General features: G+C 46.4%; 2 protein-coding genes across 12 annotated transcripts in view; one reads left to right on the top strand and one right to left on the bottom strand.

Annotated features, from left to right (window-relative positions):
- The window catches only part of GLYR1 (glyoxylate reductase 1 homolog), a 35,009-nt gene extending 26,155 nt beyond the window's left edge, over positions 1–8,854 (bottom strand). For 4 of the 10 annotated variants that reach the window (XR_011524546.1, XM_070566879.1, XM_070566880.1 and 1 more), the window contains exons 1-3: positions 8,697–8,815; positions 7,652–7,688; positions 6,419–6,498 (exon numbers count right to left, since the gene is read on the bottom strand). Coding sequence is in view for 6 of the 10 variants with exons in the window: in XM_070566879.1 (XP_070422980.1) it covers positions 6,419–6,498; positions 7,652–7,688; positions 8,697–8,800 (221 nt within the window). In the remaining 4 variants the exon portion in view is untranslated. Of the gene's footprint in view, positions 1–1,261; positions 1,378–6,418; positions 6,499–7,651; positions 7,689–8,696 lie in introns of all 10 variants that reach the window. The other 6 variants (XM_070566884.1, XM_070566885.1, XR_011524547.1 and 3 more) reach the window with 5 other exon arrangements.
- Positions 8,855–9,506: 652 nt separating this feature from the next.
- The window catches only part of UBN1 (ubinuclein 1), a 36,353-nt gene continuing 29,902 nt past the window's right edge, over positions 9,507–15,957 (top strand). For both annotated transcript variants that reach the window (XM_070566877.1, XM_008524770.2), the window contains exons 1-2: positions 9,507–9,653; positions 14,310–14,597. In XM_070566877.1, the coding sequence (XP_070422978.1) occupies positions 14,349–14,597 (249 nt within the window). In that variant the 5' untranslated portion in view covers positions 9,507–9,653; positions 14,310–14,348. The remainder of the gene's footprint in view (positions 9,654–14,309; positions 14,598–15,957) is intronic.

The raw sequence follows: 15,957 nt of genomic DNA, 5'->3' as shown, positions 1-15,957 counted from the left end.
GAAAGTGGTTTGCTAAACAAGCTGACACTATGACTTCAAGAGGAAAAATACAAGAAATGTTATATCTACTTAAGAAATCAATCTATTGTTGGGGAAGCATCCCATTGTACCAGAGAAAAAGCAAATAAAAAGCCAGCCCACCAGAGCTCTGGGAGGATCACCTCTTGAGAGGAAGCCAAACCGAAATCCCTTTGGCCATCTGAAAAGAATGTTTTCTCTAAAGGCCGTACTGCAAAACCCTGTCTCCCCAAAGAGGGTGTGCTTTTCTGCTGGAACTTCAATAATGCACCTCTCCCCGATCCACTGAGGCCCATCAGTGGGGCCTGGCATGCAGCTGGTGCTCAATAAATAATCCCTGAGTACACAATGCCTTTTGGGCACGGTCGGGAGGCTGGACTGCTGGCCTCTGGGTTAAGTGTTGTAAGGCTTTAGTGGCTTTTTGTGGTTGTTGCTGTTGTTGGTTCTTTAAGTCACTGTTCTGTTTCCTTCCTTGATATAAGCTGTAACTTGTGATTTCCCGCATATCATCCTTCCAATGCCTAGATGGAGCTGGACCTTTTCTGCCCGGTTTACTGCAAGCTGGGGAGTCAGAAAATCAAGTTGAGTTGAGTTGTGTCTGAAGTACGCAGCTTTGCTTTTAGGTACAAGGAAGTTAATTACACATCATTTGTAGAAGTAAAGCCTGGAAACGAGCTAACTGGCAATCAGTGAGGTTGCTCCAAAGAAGGGAATGGAAGGCTCCTCAAGACAGCTGGCTCAGTGGAAAAAAGAAAGATGCAGAGCAGTGTGTGTAAAAACGAGGAAAAAGGAACATGTAACTTTTTGATTATGCACCCAATATCTCTGGAGGGGCACGCCAGAAGAAGCTAGTATAACAGGATGCCCGTGGGCAGGGAACCACGTGCTGAAGGATGGGGATAAATGTATGGGGAACTGTTTCGTGGTTATAGCTTGATTTTTTTAGGGGAACCACAAACATGTATTATATTTAAAAGACAACAAATCAACAATAAAGGCCTCTTGTAGAACGTGGGCTATTCCAACTGCCCAGAGGGCTCCTCCGTGATTTCCTTGTTTGTAGCTTTGCTCAGGTGGGTAGCTACTGCCTGTGTAGCTGCACCTGTAACACTGCCCAGAGAGCAAACTTACCCTGGTATTCTGATCATGCCTCTGACAAATTCTTTTCATTTGCGAATATAAACGTTCCACTAAGCCACCCTCAGATTACACACTCCACTCAAAATGAATTTAAAAACCTCACATTTTCGGTGCCAGCCCGGTAGCATAGTGGTTAAGTTCGCACACTCCGCTTCGGCAGCCCAGGGTTTGCGGGTTCGGATCCCGGGCACGGACCTACACACTGCTCATCAAGCCATGCTGTGGCGGCGTTCCACATACAAAAAATAGAGGAAGATTGGTACAGATGTTAGCTCAGGGACAATCTTCCTCAAGCAAAAAGAGGAAAATTGGCAACAGATGTTAGCTCAGGGCCAATCTTCCTCACCAAAAAAAACCCAAAAAAACCCCTCACATTTTCAAAAACTTCCATAATTCTGACCTGCTTTCTCCTTAAATTAATATCATACCACGTAGATAGCATATTAAAGATGCCAGTCTATGAACAATCTCAAACACCCTCATACATGTGTCTCAGACTTCACAGACACACAATAACCTGGGCAGGAGTAGGGGTGGGGAGAGAACACACATGCAAGCACAGTCCAAAGGTGAGAATGAGGACGGGGTCAAAAGATGTGAGTTCGCTTCTCCACCTGGATTTGGTGAGCAGTACTTAGTAAATAATTTCTCTCCATCCCCCCCGCCGCTTTTAAATCATTGAAAGAGGCTGAGGATTACTGAGGTGTCAAAGGTCTAAGTCTAAGCTGTTCAGAAATCAAGACACCCCAAACCCCAAACCCAAAACCACCAAAAACCATAAAGAAAGTAATTCAGAATTTCTCAGTGAACTTCGAGCCATGATTATCATACAGACATCAACAAAGACTTGCAGACAAGACAGACTGAGAAGACTTTGTTTCCAAAACGAGAAAACATTCCCAAATGCTGGATGAGGCTTTCAAGCTGTGCTGCCTATGGCAACACGGCCAGCCGCTTCTTTCTGTGCCAATTTCTCTAATTCTGGTGCATGACACCTGCTCCTGGAGTCCACTGCCTCAGCCACGAAGGGTGTCACCTATAGGACAGGAGCCGCTGCTGGCGCTGGGAGGATAACCTAGTCTACTCTCTCTAGGACAGCTTTTGTCCAGCCCTGGCAGAGGGACCCTGCTGGCTCAGTCCAAATACCCAGAGCAGTGGCGCTCACTACCTGCTTGGCTCAATTCTGCAACTGTCACATGGTGTCAGGTGTAGGGAAAGTGCGTCAATCAGGTGCCAGGTGAAAAGAAAAAGGGATGCTTAGATGGTTCCAAACTGCTATGCTTCTAACTATGAGCCACAGATTTTTCTGGAAGAGTTACTTTAATACTCAGACATCTCACACCCGGCTTGTTCCACCTTATATCTGGTTTGAGGTAAAAAGTACCTCAGGCTGGGATCCTGGACATCTTATCACTTAACCGTAAATCTCCTGCCTCTCAGTTTGCATGTCTGTTAAGAAATAAGAACCAGAACAACCACCTCATCCACTTCCTGGAGGGCTGTCCCTTGCGGCTCAGAGGTGAGGACTGCTACAGAAACTCTCAGGGTGTCGTTTGGGATCTACACATTGTTTGTCCACAGTATTCTCCGAACTGCTTTGTTTCTGGTGGTTTCTGAGCACCTGCAAAGTAAACGAGCTCCCTCCATTCTGCCATCCTCAGCCACTGATAAAACTTTTAAACCCCAAGCTCAGTTTCTACTCTCATGGGCGACCACTGGTCCAAGGTGGGCCCTCAGGCACCTGAGATTTAGTCTTTGGTCGTGGTCACTTGGTGGAGTTGGCAAACTTACGCTGACCTTGTTTTTCCCTGTTATTTCCCTGAGATGGAAAACGACTGCAGGCACTTGCTGTTGTGGCCTCCAGCCTCCAAGAGCCGAATCTGGCCATCTTACTAAGTCCTTCCCCATGCAGGGGAGTCCGGTGAGCAAGGCTGGTCCTCCCTTCCTAACAATGGGATGTCAACATAATTTGTTAGATGTTTTGGCAGAGGAAGAGAGAGAGAGAAAAATTAGTTTCCCAGGATTGAAATCATCATTCATCTTGTCTTAAAGAGCTACCCGTTTCACTCTTCAGTAAAGGTCCTTGCTAATATAAAAAAATCAACTCTCTCTATATTTTTTCCTTAAGTAGCATGTCAGTTTTGAAACTGACTAACTCTGACTGAATCCCACATTCCTTAGGAATACAGGAACAGCCCCACTGGGCCAGACCTTGTCCACTGAGGCCAGTTTCCAGGAACCAACGGAGCCTCCACCCAGGACATGCCAGGCACGTCTGCCCCGCTTGCTGACATCCAGCATTAGAGGCAAGGGAGAGGCCAGCTCCTTCTGTAGCCATTTATGGCTTTGCCTTTCACAAAGCAGTTCTCATCTCTAAGAAGTCCACTTGCATTTCCTGTCTAAAACTCCTCTCCAACGTCTCTCTCATACAGTACTCCTTACATGTGCCCTGAACACAGTCACACGACTCATGGTGCCCCTGTTGAAACTCTGAGGCTTTATGAACAAGTGTCTATCTCCTTAAGGCCATTCGTTATTTCATCAATTCTGAATATGTTCTTTTTTCAGTCTTTGCCTTTTCCCATTAGAGAGTCCTACTGTTTCATCTGACTGGGCTCCCTTTTCTGATCTTGACTAGTTCCACCAGATCCCTTGGGGAGCATGGACTGAACTGCACACAGTACTCCTGCTGAGGCATGGTAGTTTTTACATAAAGGTGGAACAACATAAAAATAAGAAAAAAGACCCCTTCCCCCCAAAAAGGTGGAAAAATGTATTGTTTTGTGTTCAAAGCCTTTTTGGTCAAAAGAGCAGACCTGGCTGACATCCTCAGGAATCTCCAGCTCTCAGATGCCTTTCTTTCAAACACAGATCCTCTCTCTCTCTCATGGGCAGAGTCTGTGTCTGTCTCTCTTGTATTTTCCTTAAAGCCACTTGCTTCTTACCAACTTTCTTCCTCTCTTGTAACAGATCTATACCCCGACCTGGTTGTTGAACACCTGCTGTAGGACAAACCACACCATGAATAAGTGACACTACTTCTTAACTATGATGTAGGGAGCATTATCCTCACATATGGATGAGGGTGCAGAGGCTTAGAAAGGTGAAACAGCTTGCCCAAATCACAGAGCAGGTGGAACTGGGACCTGAATGCATGTCAGACCAGTAAGCGATCCAGAGCTCTTTCCCCAAAGTAATTTGCTGCTACCCAACAATCTGGAGATTTTGCTTCAGATAATACAGATATTAAATAAAATGTGCCTTAACACTGATCACTAAGAACACTTCTCCCTTCAGAGAAGTGCTTGTAGATCCTTACCCTTTGTTTCCCTCCATTAAGTCAACTGCATAGCCACAAAAAGAGAACATTAGTCCCAGGGCGACTTAATTTTTAAATCACGTTTTATATGGAACTCCAGCAACAAAGTTTAAAAGGCTTAAAGATATTATATCTAACAGTTGCCCTGTATCCACTTGACTATGAATCCCCTCAAAGAACTTTAGCCGGTTAGAAATTACATCATCGCCACCAACAACCACAGGAGGTTGTTTTCGTGTTCAGTAAGTGCATCCTTTTCATTGGCTTCACCTGTTCGCCTGGCTGTGCTGAAAGTCACTCAACTCCAATTTTCCGTGTCCTATCTGTTGTATTCCTCATACATCAAGGCCATATTTATTCTTCTAGCCTTCTAGCATTTTTTTGAATTATAAGAACATAACGGCTTTCAGAGCTCTTGTAATCCTTCTGTGCATTCCCACTCTGTTTCAGATTTGTGTACTTCATTTAGCTGACCGAGTTAGGCCAATTATACTGCCTCTCTTATTCCCAACCCCAGTTCTTTACCCCAGGCAGGGAGCCTCTCTCTGCCTACACAAGCAACTTGATGTCCAGCTGTTCACAGTATCCCCACTGCTTGGAACGCCCTTCTTGTTCCTGCCTATCCAAATTCTACTCCTCCAGAGCGGGGTTCAGATCCCATCTCTCCCAACAGCCTTCTCTGACCCAGCCGTTCTCCACCGCTCTCTCCTTGTTCTAGAACCCTCTAACAATTCCCTGCATCACTCATTCTGCCCTTAATCCCATCTGAAATATTTATGTCTGGTCACCTGAGTTCCTGGAAGGTGGGGACCACACATTTGCTTTCCTGGAAGTTCCCTTTGGTGTCAGCAATGTGGGGTGTGGCTGCACAATCAGCGCTTGTTTTATGTACCAGGACAATTTTTTTGTGAAATCCATGGCATTACCAGAACATTCCCTCTTCCAGAGTATCTCTGGTTCTCACAGCCCTGAGCCAGTGACTCCCTTGAAATATCACCATCAAAAGACTGCTACATTGGTTTGTGGCAGAGAACTGGGCCTGGGTCTTAGTATATCTGTATGGTGAAGGTAGACACACCATGCAAACTCTAAACCAGGATAAGAACTCGGATGTATAAACTCCTGAGTGAGAGAAGAACACTGTTCATAAGAGATTTTGCTATGGAATATTATATATTGCTTTCTAGGAATGTATATTTAAACCACTGGTGTTAGATTTATCAGAAAGCCACAGACGTTTTTCAAACCCAAAGCTACATCTTCCTCTAAGAGTCATAAATAGAAATACACATACTTAAAGAAATCAAACCATCTAGCTAAACCCAGGTAATCAAGTTGATATAGTGATAACGCTAAACAAACCACCCGAAACTCAAGTAAATACACATTCTCTCCCTCACTGTGACGTATATGGCCTATCAAAGGATCTCAAATTGATGGTCCTGATTTCAACTTAAGAAAGATCTGGTTAAAAAGCTTTACTGTTACAATATTACAGCAAGTCATCTAATTTTACAGAAGAGAACAGGATCAATCAATCACTTTTATTAAGGTAAATAAAATTTTAGTTTTCACCATATACCTCATGCATGAGCCACAGTGATAAACAGCCATTTAAAAAAAGAACCAAATATGGCCCTTATAATAGGAACTGCCTATGGAGTTGGGTAAAGAGCTGAGAAAAACTTTCTCAACATGATCCTCATATTTACAAAGTGGTGAACCTTCATTCTCACTTGACTGACATTGTTACTGGCCCCAGAACAATTTCTGCGAGATAAGAATAGCAGTTTTTATTTAGGTATGGAGCGAGAATGACATACCATTCTTACAGACTACAGTAAGACTGAACTAGGGTCCCTAGAATATTCTCAAAGCACCTCAGACCCAGGGCAATGCCCAAACAAAGGGAAAGTGAAGCTCTTGGGGAGCACTACTCACTGATCTTCTGTTCCAAAAAATTTCACAAAAAAGCATTTCTTTCCACGTGGTTTCTTCAAGTCCTTGGGCGGATTAACAATCTGGAGGATAAAAGGGAAACAAAGATTTTTTTCCACAGCTCTAAACTAATAAGAAAAAAATGAAATGAAAGGAATACCACTGAAGAACCCAGAGCCTAGCACATGTCCAAATCTGACACTTTTACTAAGATGTGTGCAAATGTGCAAATACTTTAAAAGTTTCCTAAGTCTAACGTGTAACACAGTGTTCAGTAGATACTATATCCCTTTTACTGCAATGGCTCTGTTTTAAAAGCAGTCGGAGGTGAATGATGTTGGTCTTAGTTTTAACTGCTTTTATTCATTCACCTCCGACGTGACCCTGTCATCACTGAAGAAATGCAGAGGACACTCTTAAAAATATTTGTGTGTGAGGCCGGCTCAGTGGCGTAGTGGTTAAGTTGGCGTGCTCGCTTTGGCAGCCCCAGGTTTGTGAGTTTGAATCCTGGGTGCAGACCTACACATCGCTCATCAAGCCATGCTCTGGTGGCATGCCACATACAAAACAGAGAAAGACTGCCACAGTTGTTAGCTCACCAACAATCTTCCTCAAGCAAAAAAAAAAAAAAGTGTGCAGAAAAAGTTGCGACAGGTAATACCGACAATGAAGGAGGCACTGAAAATGCCATATTGCAAAGAGATAGTCTAAAGACATTTCCCAGGCTCCTAGCAAGAAGATAAAAACAGAACATTTGGAAAGCTATGACGGATCGCCTCATGCAAAATCTGGAATGCCAACTTTTGCAAAGATGCACTGGAGCAGCACATATGGTAACATGGAAAGAAGATTTAAACTTAGTTGGGACAAAAATACTTTGACTTTTCACTAACCTACATTTAGATTTCTCTCTTCCTGGAGAATTTATTTTCTTCTCCTTTTGTTAGATTTTAGTGCAAAGCTGAATTCAAATTAAAATTGACTTCCAGGGTTAAAAGACTGCACGAAAACCATCTCTGATGCAAGAAACAAGGGATTCCTGCAGATTAAATGACCCGACTTATATTGCTTTTCCTAAACAAACTGATAGTAGAAGAAAAAAAAATTCTGAGTGCCACTTAAATAGGCCCAGTTTAATGCTAGAAATTGAGGGGAATGCATCTTACATTCTCCACCTTCTCAAACTCAACTTCAGATGTCTTCCTTTAGCAGCTTCAGGTAGTAGAAGACACTCACCTTTCCCGGCCAAGGAGGATACCGGCCGAGTTTCCCCCTAGAGAAAACACAGGGAATCAGCATTTGCCCTGGAAAAGCCAGTCCACCTCCTTTAACCCACTCAATATGCAATTTATCTTCCTAAACCTCCCCTCGCTCCCTCAAGTGCCAGAACATAAAGCTGGCAAACAGGACTTCTCAATCTGGTTTCCACAGCCGGGCCCAAGACGCCCAAAGCCCTCAGAGCTGGAACGCAAAACTGTAAACGTGTGTGCATAGGGTATGTGCACTCTCCTGGTGGCAGGGAACACATGACAACAAAACCACAAGAGGCACTTGTCCAGAGCCATCCCGGGACGCGGGCGGGGGGCGGCGCGCTCTGTAAACACAGACTTCCCCTCGCAAAGTCTGGTTTCATTCACCGCGGGCCGGCCGGCTCTGACAAACGCTAATGTGAGCCTTCCTCCGGGCTGGGAGGCGAGCTACGCAGCTCCAGGGAGGCGGCGACCAGCAGACTCGGTTCGGGACGCACAGGCGGACAACGGGAGGCACGCAGGGAAGGCACCGGCCCCGGCCGAGCCTCCGGCGTAAAGGAGAAGTCCCCACTCCACTTCTCCACGGGGCAGCGCCAGCAGCCGGGTTTCGACACCCCGGGCCAAGCCGCCCGCCCAGGTCGGTGCCATCGCACCGCGAGCTTGGACGGGCTCCCCGGCTCTGCCGCTCTCCGGGGCGCCGGGGCAAGACCTCGAGGAGCCGGCGTGCGCAGGAGCCGCGCGTCGCCGGGGTCTCCCTCCACCGTAGCCGCCGGCGTCCGGGCCCGCAGCGCCGTGCTCCCCAAGCGGCTTCGGGGCTCTGAGCCCGGCCCGCCGCGGCCACCCTCGGCCTCGGTCCCCCGGGGCCGGGCTGCCCCTTCCGCCCGGCGTCGCTCCCAGCGCCGGCACCTCGCCTTGCCCTCTCGCCGCGGCCTGGAGCGCATGGAAAGGCAGCTCCGCGGCTGGCAGCGCCCCCCGCGCCCGGGGAGCAGCTCCGCGGCGCGCCTCGCCCGGCCCCGGCCGCCCGGACTCACCACACCAAATCGCCGAGCCGCAGACTCACAGCCGCCATCTTACCACCCGACCACGGCCGCCGCACGGGCCGCCGGGAACACCAGGGCGCCCCGGCGCCGCCCATTGGAGTGCGCGCGGCCACGTGACGGGGGCCGGCTGTCACCGGCCACGCCGCTGCCCTGACGTCACCGCGCCCGCCGAAGCTCATTGGCTGGCCGAGCGGCACGTGACCCGGGCGCCGCGGTCTCCGCGCGCCGGAGCCCCGAGACTCCCGGCTCCTGTCCCCCTCCCTCCGGCTCGTGACAACGAAGCGCCCGCGGTCTGAGGCGGCGGCGGCGGCGGCGGCGGCGGCGACTGTGCGGCCGGCCGGGAGCGCGAGGGAGCCGGCCCTGCGCTCCGCCCCGCCCCCGGGCCCCGGCCTCCCGCCCCCTCCCCCTCGGCGCTTCCGTTACGGCCGTTAGTTCCGCGCGGGCCCCGGGGCCGGCCGCGTCGCCGCGCCGGCAGCTGCCCTGACGGACCTCGGCGCGGCCTGGAAGCCAGCCTCCGCCCGCGCCCGGGGCCCCGCGTCCGGCGAGCTCTGCGTGGCCGCGCCCGGGGAGCCGCCGCGTCCTTCGGAGCGAGCTTTCAGCCGGCCGGCGTCCGGGGAGCGGCTCGCAGCCCGCGTCCGCGCCGCAAGTTCTCCCGGGACGCCGGTGCCGCCTGCCCCGCGGTCCCGAGTCGCTCGCCCGGCCGACGTGGAGCCGGCGCCTCTCCGCTTCCTCCGGGGCCGGCGCGGCGGCGCCGCCGGCGAGGCTCCCCCGGGCGCGCGGGGCCCCGGCCATGGGCCGCGGCGCGGGCCGGCCGCCCGCCGGCGGGCATGGCTCGGGGGCCGGCCGCTAGCGGCGCCGCAGCCCGGACTCCCGGGCCGGCATGAGGACGGCCGCCGGGGGACGAGTGCGGCCCGCGGGGCCGTAGCCTGCGTCGCGCCGGGGACAAAGGTGCGTGTCTTTGTCGGGACGGGCTGTCGCTGGAGTTTGACACTTTGGGGGAAGTTGGGAGCGGGCGGCGGTGACAACAGGAAGGCAGCGCCCGGCGCCGCCGCGGTCCGGGAACGCTAACCCGCGAAGGGGGAACCGGCAGGGGATGAAGATTTCTAGAAGGTCCCAGCCCCGGCTGCCGACTCCAAGGAGTCAGAGTCCGGAGTCGGCTTAACTGAGAACCGGGACTTTTCTTGGGTCGCCTCCTGCCTGGCGGGTCCACGCGCGTCTCCGGGGGGCGTTTGGTTAGACCGCGGCTCGGGTTGTAAGCGGGTTGGCTCGTTGGCAGCCTGGTTTGGCTTCGGAGTTCAGTTTCCCTAAAGGGCCGTCGGTTAGCGTCGGGAGCTGTCACTCACTGTTTCGCGTTGTTTAAGGGCGAACTGATGGTTTAAAGCGTGTGTAAGATCCCAGGAGATAGTTTAATAAAGTTAAACGCACGCTCCAAATTTTAAAGCTCTTACTTTTTGAGGCATTGAAGGATGTTTGAGTGGCTTGATAAGAATAGATAAATCTTAAGTTGACATCACACTGGACTACAGGCATTCCCGTTCGTCAGGAACGTGGCAAACAGGATATCCTCTAATACGATGTGGAAGTTCTAGCCAATGCAATAAGACATGAAACAGAAATAAGAAACATGAATTTTCAGAAAGGAGGAGGTAAAATTCTCATTTCTGTGGATCAGCCTATTTTTGGGAAAAAAAATGGTTAAGGGAAAACCATTAAAATAAATGAGTTCACTTGTAAAGAGACTAATTATAAAATCAGCATACAAAATTCAGCTTTTCTTTGTTTCAACAATAATCAGTTTGAAAACATAATGGTTAAGAGGCTGTGTAACAAAAAAAATATACAATTCCTGGGAATAACCTTGGAGATACAAAAGGAGGCTAGCATTTCTTGGATAACATCAGTTGAGGGTTTTTTTTTTTGTTTTTTGTATTTTTTTTTCCTTTTTCTCCCGAAAGTGTCCCCCCCCCCCCCCCCCCCCCCCCCGTACATAGCTGTATATTCTTCATTGTGGGTTCTTCTAGTTGTGGTATGTGGGACGCTGCCTCAGTGTGGTTTGATGAGCAGTGCCATGTCCGCGCCCAGGATTCAAACCAACGAAACACTGGGCTGCCTGCAGTGGAGCGCGAGAACTTAACCACTCAGCTATGGGGCTGGCCCCCGTGTTTTTTGTTTTTTAAAGATTGGCACCTGAGCTAACATTTGTTGCCAATATTCTTTTTTGTTTTTTCCTTTCTTCTTCTCCCCAAAGCCCCCCACTACATAGCTGTATATCCTAGTTGTAGGTCCTTCTGGTTGTGAGTTGAGGTTTTTTAAGAGGAATGTTTTTGTGGGTAGAATGCTATGCTTTTACTTAGTATGATGTTCTACTCATTAAAGTTGAGTATTTAAGTACCTAGCTTTTCTTAAGCCTTGTAAGTTTTACTCACAAATCTTCTTTTATTTATAAATGTAAGAATGTTTATATAAAAATAAAAATACTTGCTGTTTGACAAAGCTTCAATTAAGCCATCAGTTTAAGAGATTAAATTTCCTTAAACAGTGAACTCTCTTCACAAAGTTAAATTCCCTTAAGTGTTTTAAACTGCATTAAAAATTTTATGTGCTTTTTCTCTCAAATACTCTAAACTTACGAAATGGTGAACTTACAAACCTAGTAGTAAAATCTTTCCAAGGATTTAACTCTTCTAAGTCTAATAAATGAGTGAGTGTAAGTCAGGTTCTCTTAAATGCATGCTTTCAAACATATTTTCTTAAGCATTTCAAATTAAAATTGTAAGTTTAACGTCTTTCATTAATATGTCTGATTCTCAAACATTTCAAATGATTTAGTAACAGGCAATGGCAATTATCATGATGATTATAAAACTTAGTGCAAAATGTAAGTGTTAATATGCTGTAGGTTTGATTTACTTTATTCTCTAGTCTTATTTCTGTAACTTCTCAGGCTTGCAAAGTCACCTCCACAACTAGGGGAAGCAGTTTTACCATATAGGTGGTTTGAAGTAGCTCAGCGACAATCTTCCTCAAGCAAAAAGAGGAAGCTTGGTAACAGATGTTAGCTCAGGGCCAATCTTCCTCACCAAAAAAAAGTCTAAAATTTGTGCCAAGATAAGGTTACCTTTTCAAATTACAGCCTGGACAGGGGCAGGGACCTGGTTCCCACTTCCAGGATGACCTTCCTGCATCCCATGGGTTAACTTGCAGATTCTTTTCTTGTAGTAAGACTTTGCCTGCTCTTATCATTGGGGGATTTCAGCTTTCAGCTGGGACTTATTGTCACAACCCAATGCATTAGGAAGGTCCTGGGGGCCTTGAAAGTTTCTTTTAGGAAAATTTCTTTCAACATCTTAGTGCATGATGCTCTTTTGTACCACCAACCTATTTTTGCTGCTGATCACTTTGTTGCCTAATTATTATTATTTGTGTGTGTGTGTCTGTGTGTCTGTGTGAGGAAGATCGGCCCTGAGCTAATATCTCTTGCTAATCTTCTTCTATCTTTTTTTTTTCTTTTTTTTTTTTTTTTTACGTGGGACGCTGCCACAGCATGGCTCGATGAGCAGTATGTAGGTCTGTGCCCAGGATCCAAACCCACGAACCTTGGGCCACGCGAGCTGAGGATGCAAACTTAATCACTAAGCTGGGCTGGCCCCCTAGAATTATTTTAATTATTTTAACTCTTCATTTTAGATATTTTACTCCCTAATTTTCTGGTCTTAAAGATTACAATTTTATGGTCACAATAGAAAGAAGGAATGTATATATACAAATATACATTCATATCTATAGATGTATATGATATATATAAATTTTCTTGAGCTAATTCATATTTATGATTCATTTACAATCAAAATGCAGTGAGCTTTTTTGGGGAACTTGTCAAAGTGATTCTAAAATTGATCTGAAATAATAAACAGTTTGGAATAGCTAAGGATTTTGAAAGAAGAAAGATGAATTTTTAATTCAACGTGTTAAAATATAAAATTTGTCAAAAGAATGTGGGACTGGTTGAGGAGTCTCTAGATACTAGATTAATATAACAGGATGGATTTCAGAAATAGACCTTAAGATATCCAGGACATTACATATGATATATGCCAAATCAGCAGGGAAAACAAGGGTTATTAGTGATCAATGGTGGGAAAAACCAGGTTACAGCCTCGCCTCTCACCATACAGCAGAGCAAATTCAACTTGGGCTAAAGAGTTCAATGTGAAAGATATATCTATAGAAGACTGCATGGGTAAATTCTTACAGAAGAATTACCTGGCTGGAGAAGGACATTCTAGGCATAAAAGAAATAGGGGAGACCATAAAGGAGAAGAGCCTAGTTTTGACTGCATCAAAAGTTAAAATTTCTTGGGGCCGGTCTGGTGGCTGAGTGGTTGAGTTCACCCGCTCCCTTTGGCAGCCCAGGGTTTTACTGGTTCGGATCCTGGACGTGGACATGGCACTGCTCATCAAGCCATTTTGAGGCGGCATCCCATATAGCACAACAAGAAGCATCCACAACTAGAACGTACAACTGTATATTTGGGGGCTTTGGGGAGAAGAATAAAAAAAAGATTGGCAACAGATGTTAGTGCAGGTGCCAATCTTAAAAAAAAAAAAAGTTAAAATTTCTTTCATCATACCTCACTTTAAGCAAAATTAAAGAGTAAATAACGAAGCAGGAAAGAGTACTTATAAGAGATGTGACAGGTATTTGATATTTATAATATATATGACATATCTATAACGTATCAAAAGCCCTTACACATCCACAAAAAAGCTATCGTATTTTTCCTTTGCAAACAATGCTGCAATGAATGTACTCATTTATTGATGTGGTAGAAAGTTCACACTAGGATGTGAGCTTAAAAAGGCAGGACACAAAATTATACATGAAGCAAATACATATAGCGTATATTTGCGTATTTATATTATGTAAATACTCAGGATTCTGGAGTTCACAATATACCTTGACCATTCCCAGGCAACTTGGAAGGTCCTGGCAGGTGGTAATTTGTCCCTCTGCTGAGGCAGCAGTCTGGGTGGTGAGAGGCTGGCAAGTCAGGAAGTGAGGCACGCCACGTGGCTCCTGAGGGCTGGCGTTTTACTTATCCCAAGGCAGGCAGCACCTTCTGGGAGCTGGTGAAAACGCTGTCATTGCCCTAAATGAAAGCCAACTGCTGGTGATGATAATAAAGAGGTCTTAGAAAAGAGATTGTTTTCAGCCAGGAAAAAAAAAATGTTGGATAAATTAAATGAAAAACAATAGGCACCAGGGTTCTTTGCAATTTTAAGAATTCTTTAAGGATCTGTCTGTGTGAGTTCTCTAATATCAAGAATCTAGTGACTGTGCATAGGAGAAGACTGGAAGGAAGTGTGCTGAACAGTGATTACCTCTGAATGCTAGGATTTGGGGTGCTTTTCATATATGTATTTTTATATATGGAAAATTTCCTATTTAAGATGACTAGTGTTTAAGCAGAAAAGAAGTAGTAACTGATAGTTAAGATAAACTTAACAATGAATTCTTCTAAACTTATAAATCTGTATAACCAAACAGGAAAAATCGTTTTTGTCATCTTGGTTTGACCTGGCCCTTCTTTTCAATGTTAACAGAAGCCATGCAGTGACACCCGCTAAGAGTTGTTGGTAGCCATGTCGGAGCCCCACAGGGTCCAGTTCACCTCTCTCCCAGGTTCTCTGAATCCCACATTTTTGAAGAAATCCCGGAAAGAGGAGGTTGGGGGAGCAGAACAGCATCAAGACCCTGAGCCGGCTGCAGCAGCTGTTCGGATTACACTCACCCTCTTTGAACCGGATCACAAGCGCTGCCCAGAGTTCTTCTACCCAGAGCTGGTGAAGAACATACGAGGGAAGGTGAAAGGCCTTCAGCCCGCAGACAAGGTACACCCCAGGGCCCAGACTCACTCTGCAGATCTGTTTCAGGGGCTGCATGCGGCACTGGGACTTGCAGGGGGTGGAGCCAGACGAGAGAGGCTTTGGCTGCCCCAAGGGCAAGACACTCACTCCAAAGCACGCACGAGGTTTGCTGCTTCTGTCTCTAGCACAAAGGGATGGAGTTCTTTCTTAGACCCATTCTCCTGATTTATGTTAGAGAAAACGTATATGGCACATCCAAGGCTAATTTGAATTATGGCTAATTAATATAAATAAAAGATATAAAAATCTATAAATAAATTTTTTCATGCCAAGGTGGTAAATGTTATTTGTAAATGCACCCTGTCCCTGGCTGTTCCAGTGCCGGAATTTCATGCTGGACATTTTTTTTTCCAGGGGAATCTCACTGTCTGCCTAGTGTAAGGGCAGACCAGAAAAGACACAGACTGCTCATTTCTTCTCAACACAATAATATTCTGGATAGTTTCTTTCCCTGGATGGGTAGAAACCTATTTTTGCCCTTTTTTTTTTTTGACTTTATTTTTTGCCAGAATTGGATTGTAGACTTCAGGGCTTTTGAGAAACACTTCGATTTCTTAAATGCTTTTGTAAATGATCTATTTATTTTCCTGGGAGATTTGTTTTAATTTTTAGTATGCAACTTTTCAAACATGCACAGAGTAGAGAGAATAGTATAATAAGCCCTTATGTACCCGTCAGCCCGCTTCAACTATTACTGCTATTTTGGCAGTTTATTAATATTGTGAAAATTTTTAATAAACTTTTCAATTGAATTATGTACATAAGAAAGTGCACACTTGATAGGGCAAGCCTGATAGATTTTCACAAACTCAACACACTTGTGTACCCTGCACCTAGGTTACAAAATATTGTTTTCCAGGACACGAAAAACCCTCCTCCTGGCCTTCCAAAATAGTACCCTGGCCCTGAGCAGTGACCACTGCCCTGATTTCTAATGGCTTAGATCACTTTTGCATGTTTTGTATTTTGTGTAGATGGAATCATACAGTACGAGTAGGAGCTAAGTGAAGAGCATTTGTAGACACCTACTGTATACCCATGTGTTAGGCTCTGAAGGAGAGGTTTGTAGGGTCTTGTACTTGCAGCATTTTGGTCTCTAGAGTGGATTTCAGTAAAATGGGGTGAGACCAGGACCTGGCTCACAGGGTGTCTGAGGGTGAGTGAGACCATGCAGGTGCAGTTTCTAGCAGAGTGCCTCCGTGGCCAGGGCTCCTTCGGTCTAGTCCACGGCTCTTTAGGGTGAGTGCCTTTGGTTAGTATTGTCCAATTTTCTTTGCTCGGATAAGAATGTGTTTCCTTGATTAAGATCTGAGTGGCTGAATGG

The sequence above is a fragment of the Equus przewalskii genome, chromosome 12 (assembly GCF_037783145.1).
Source record: "Equus przewalskii isolate Varuska chromosome 12, EquPr2, whole genome shotgun sequence".
Taxonomy (NCBI): domain Eukaryota; kingdom Metazoa; phylum Chordata; class Mammalia; order Perissodactyla; family Equidae; genus Equus; species Equus przewalskii.
This window is presented reverse-complemented; position numbering and strand designations above follow the sequence as displayed.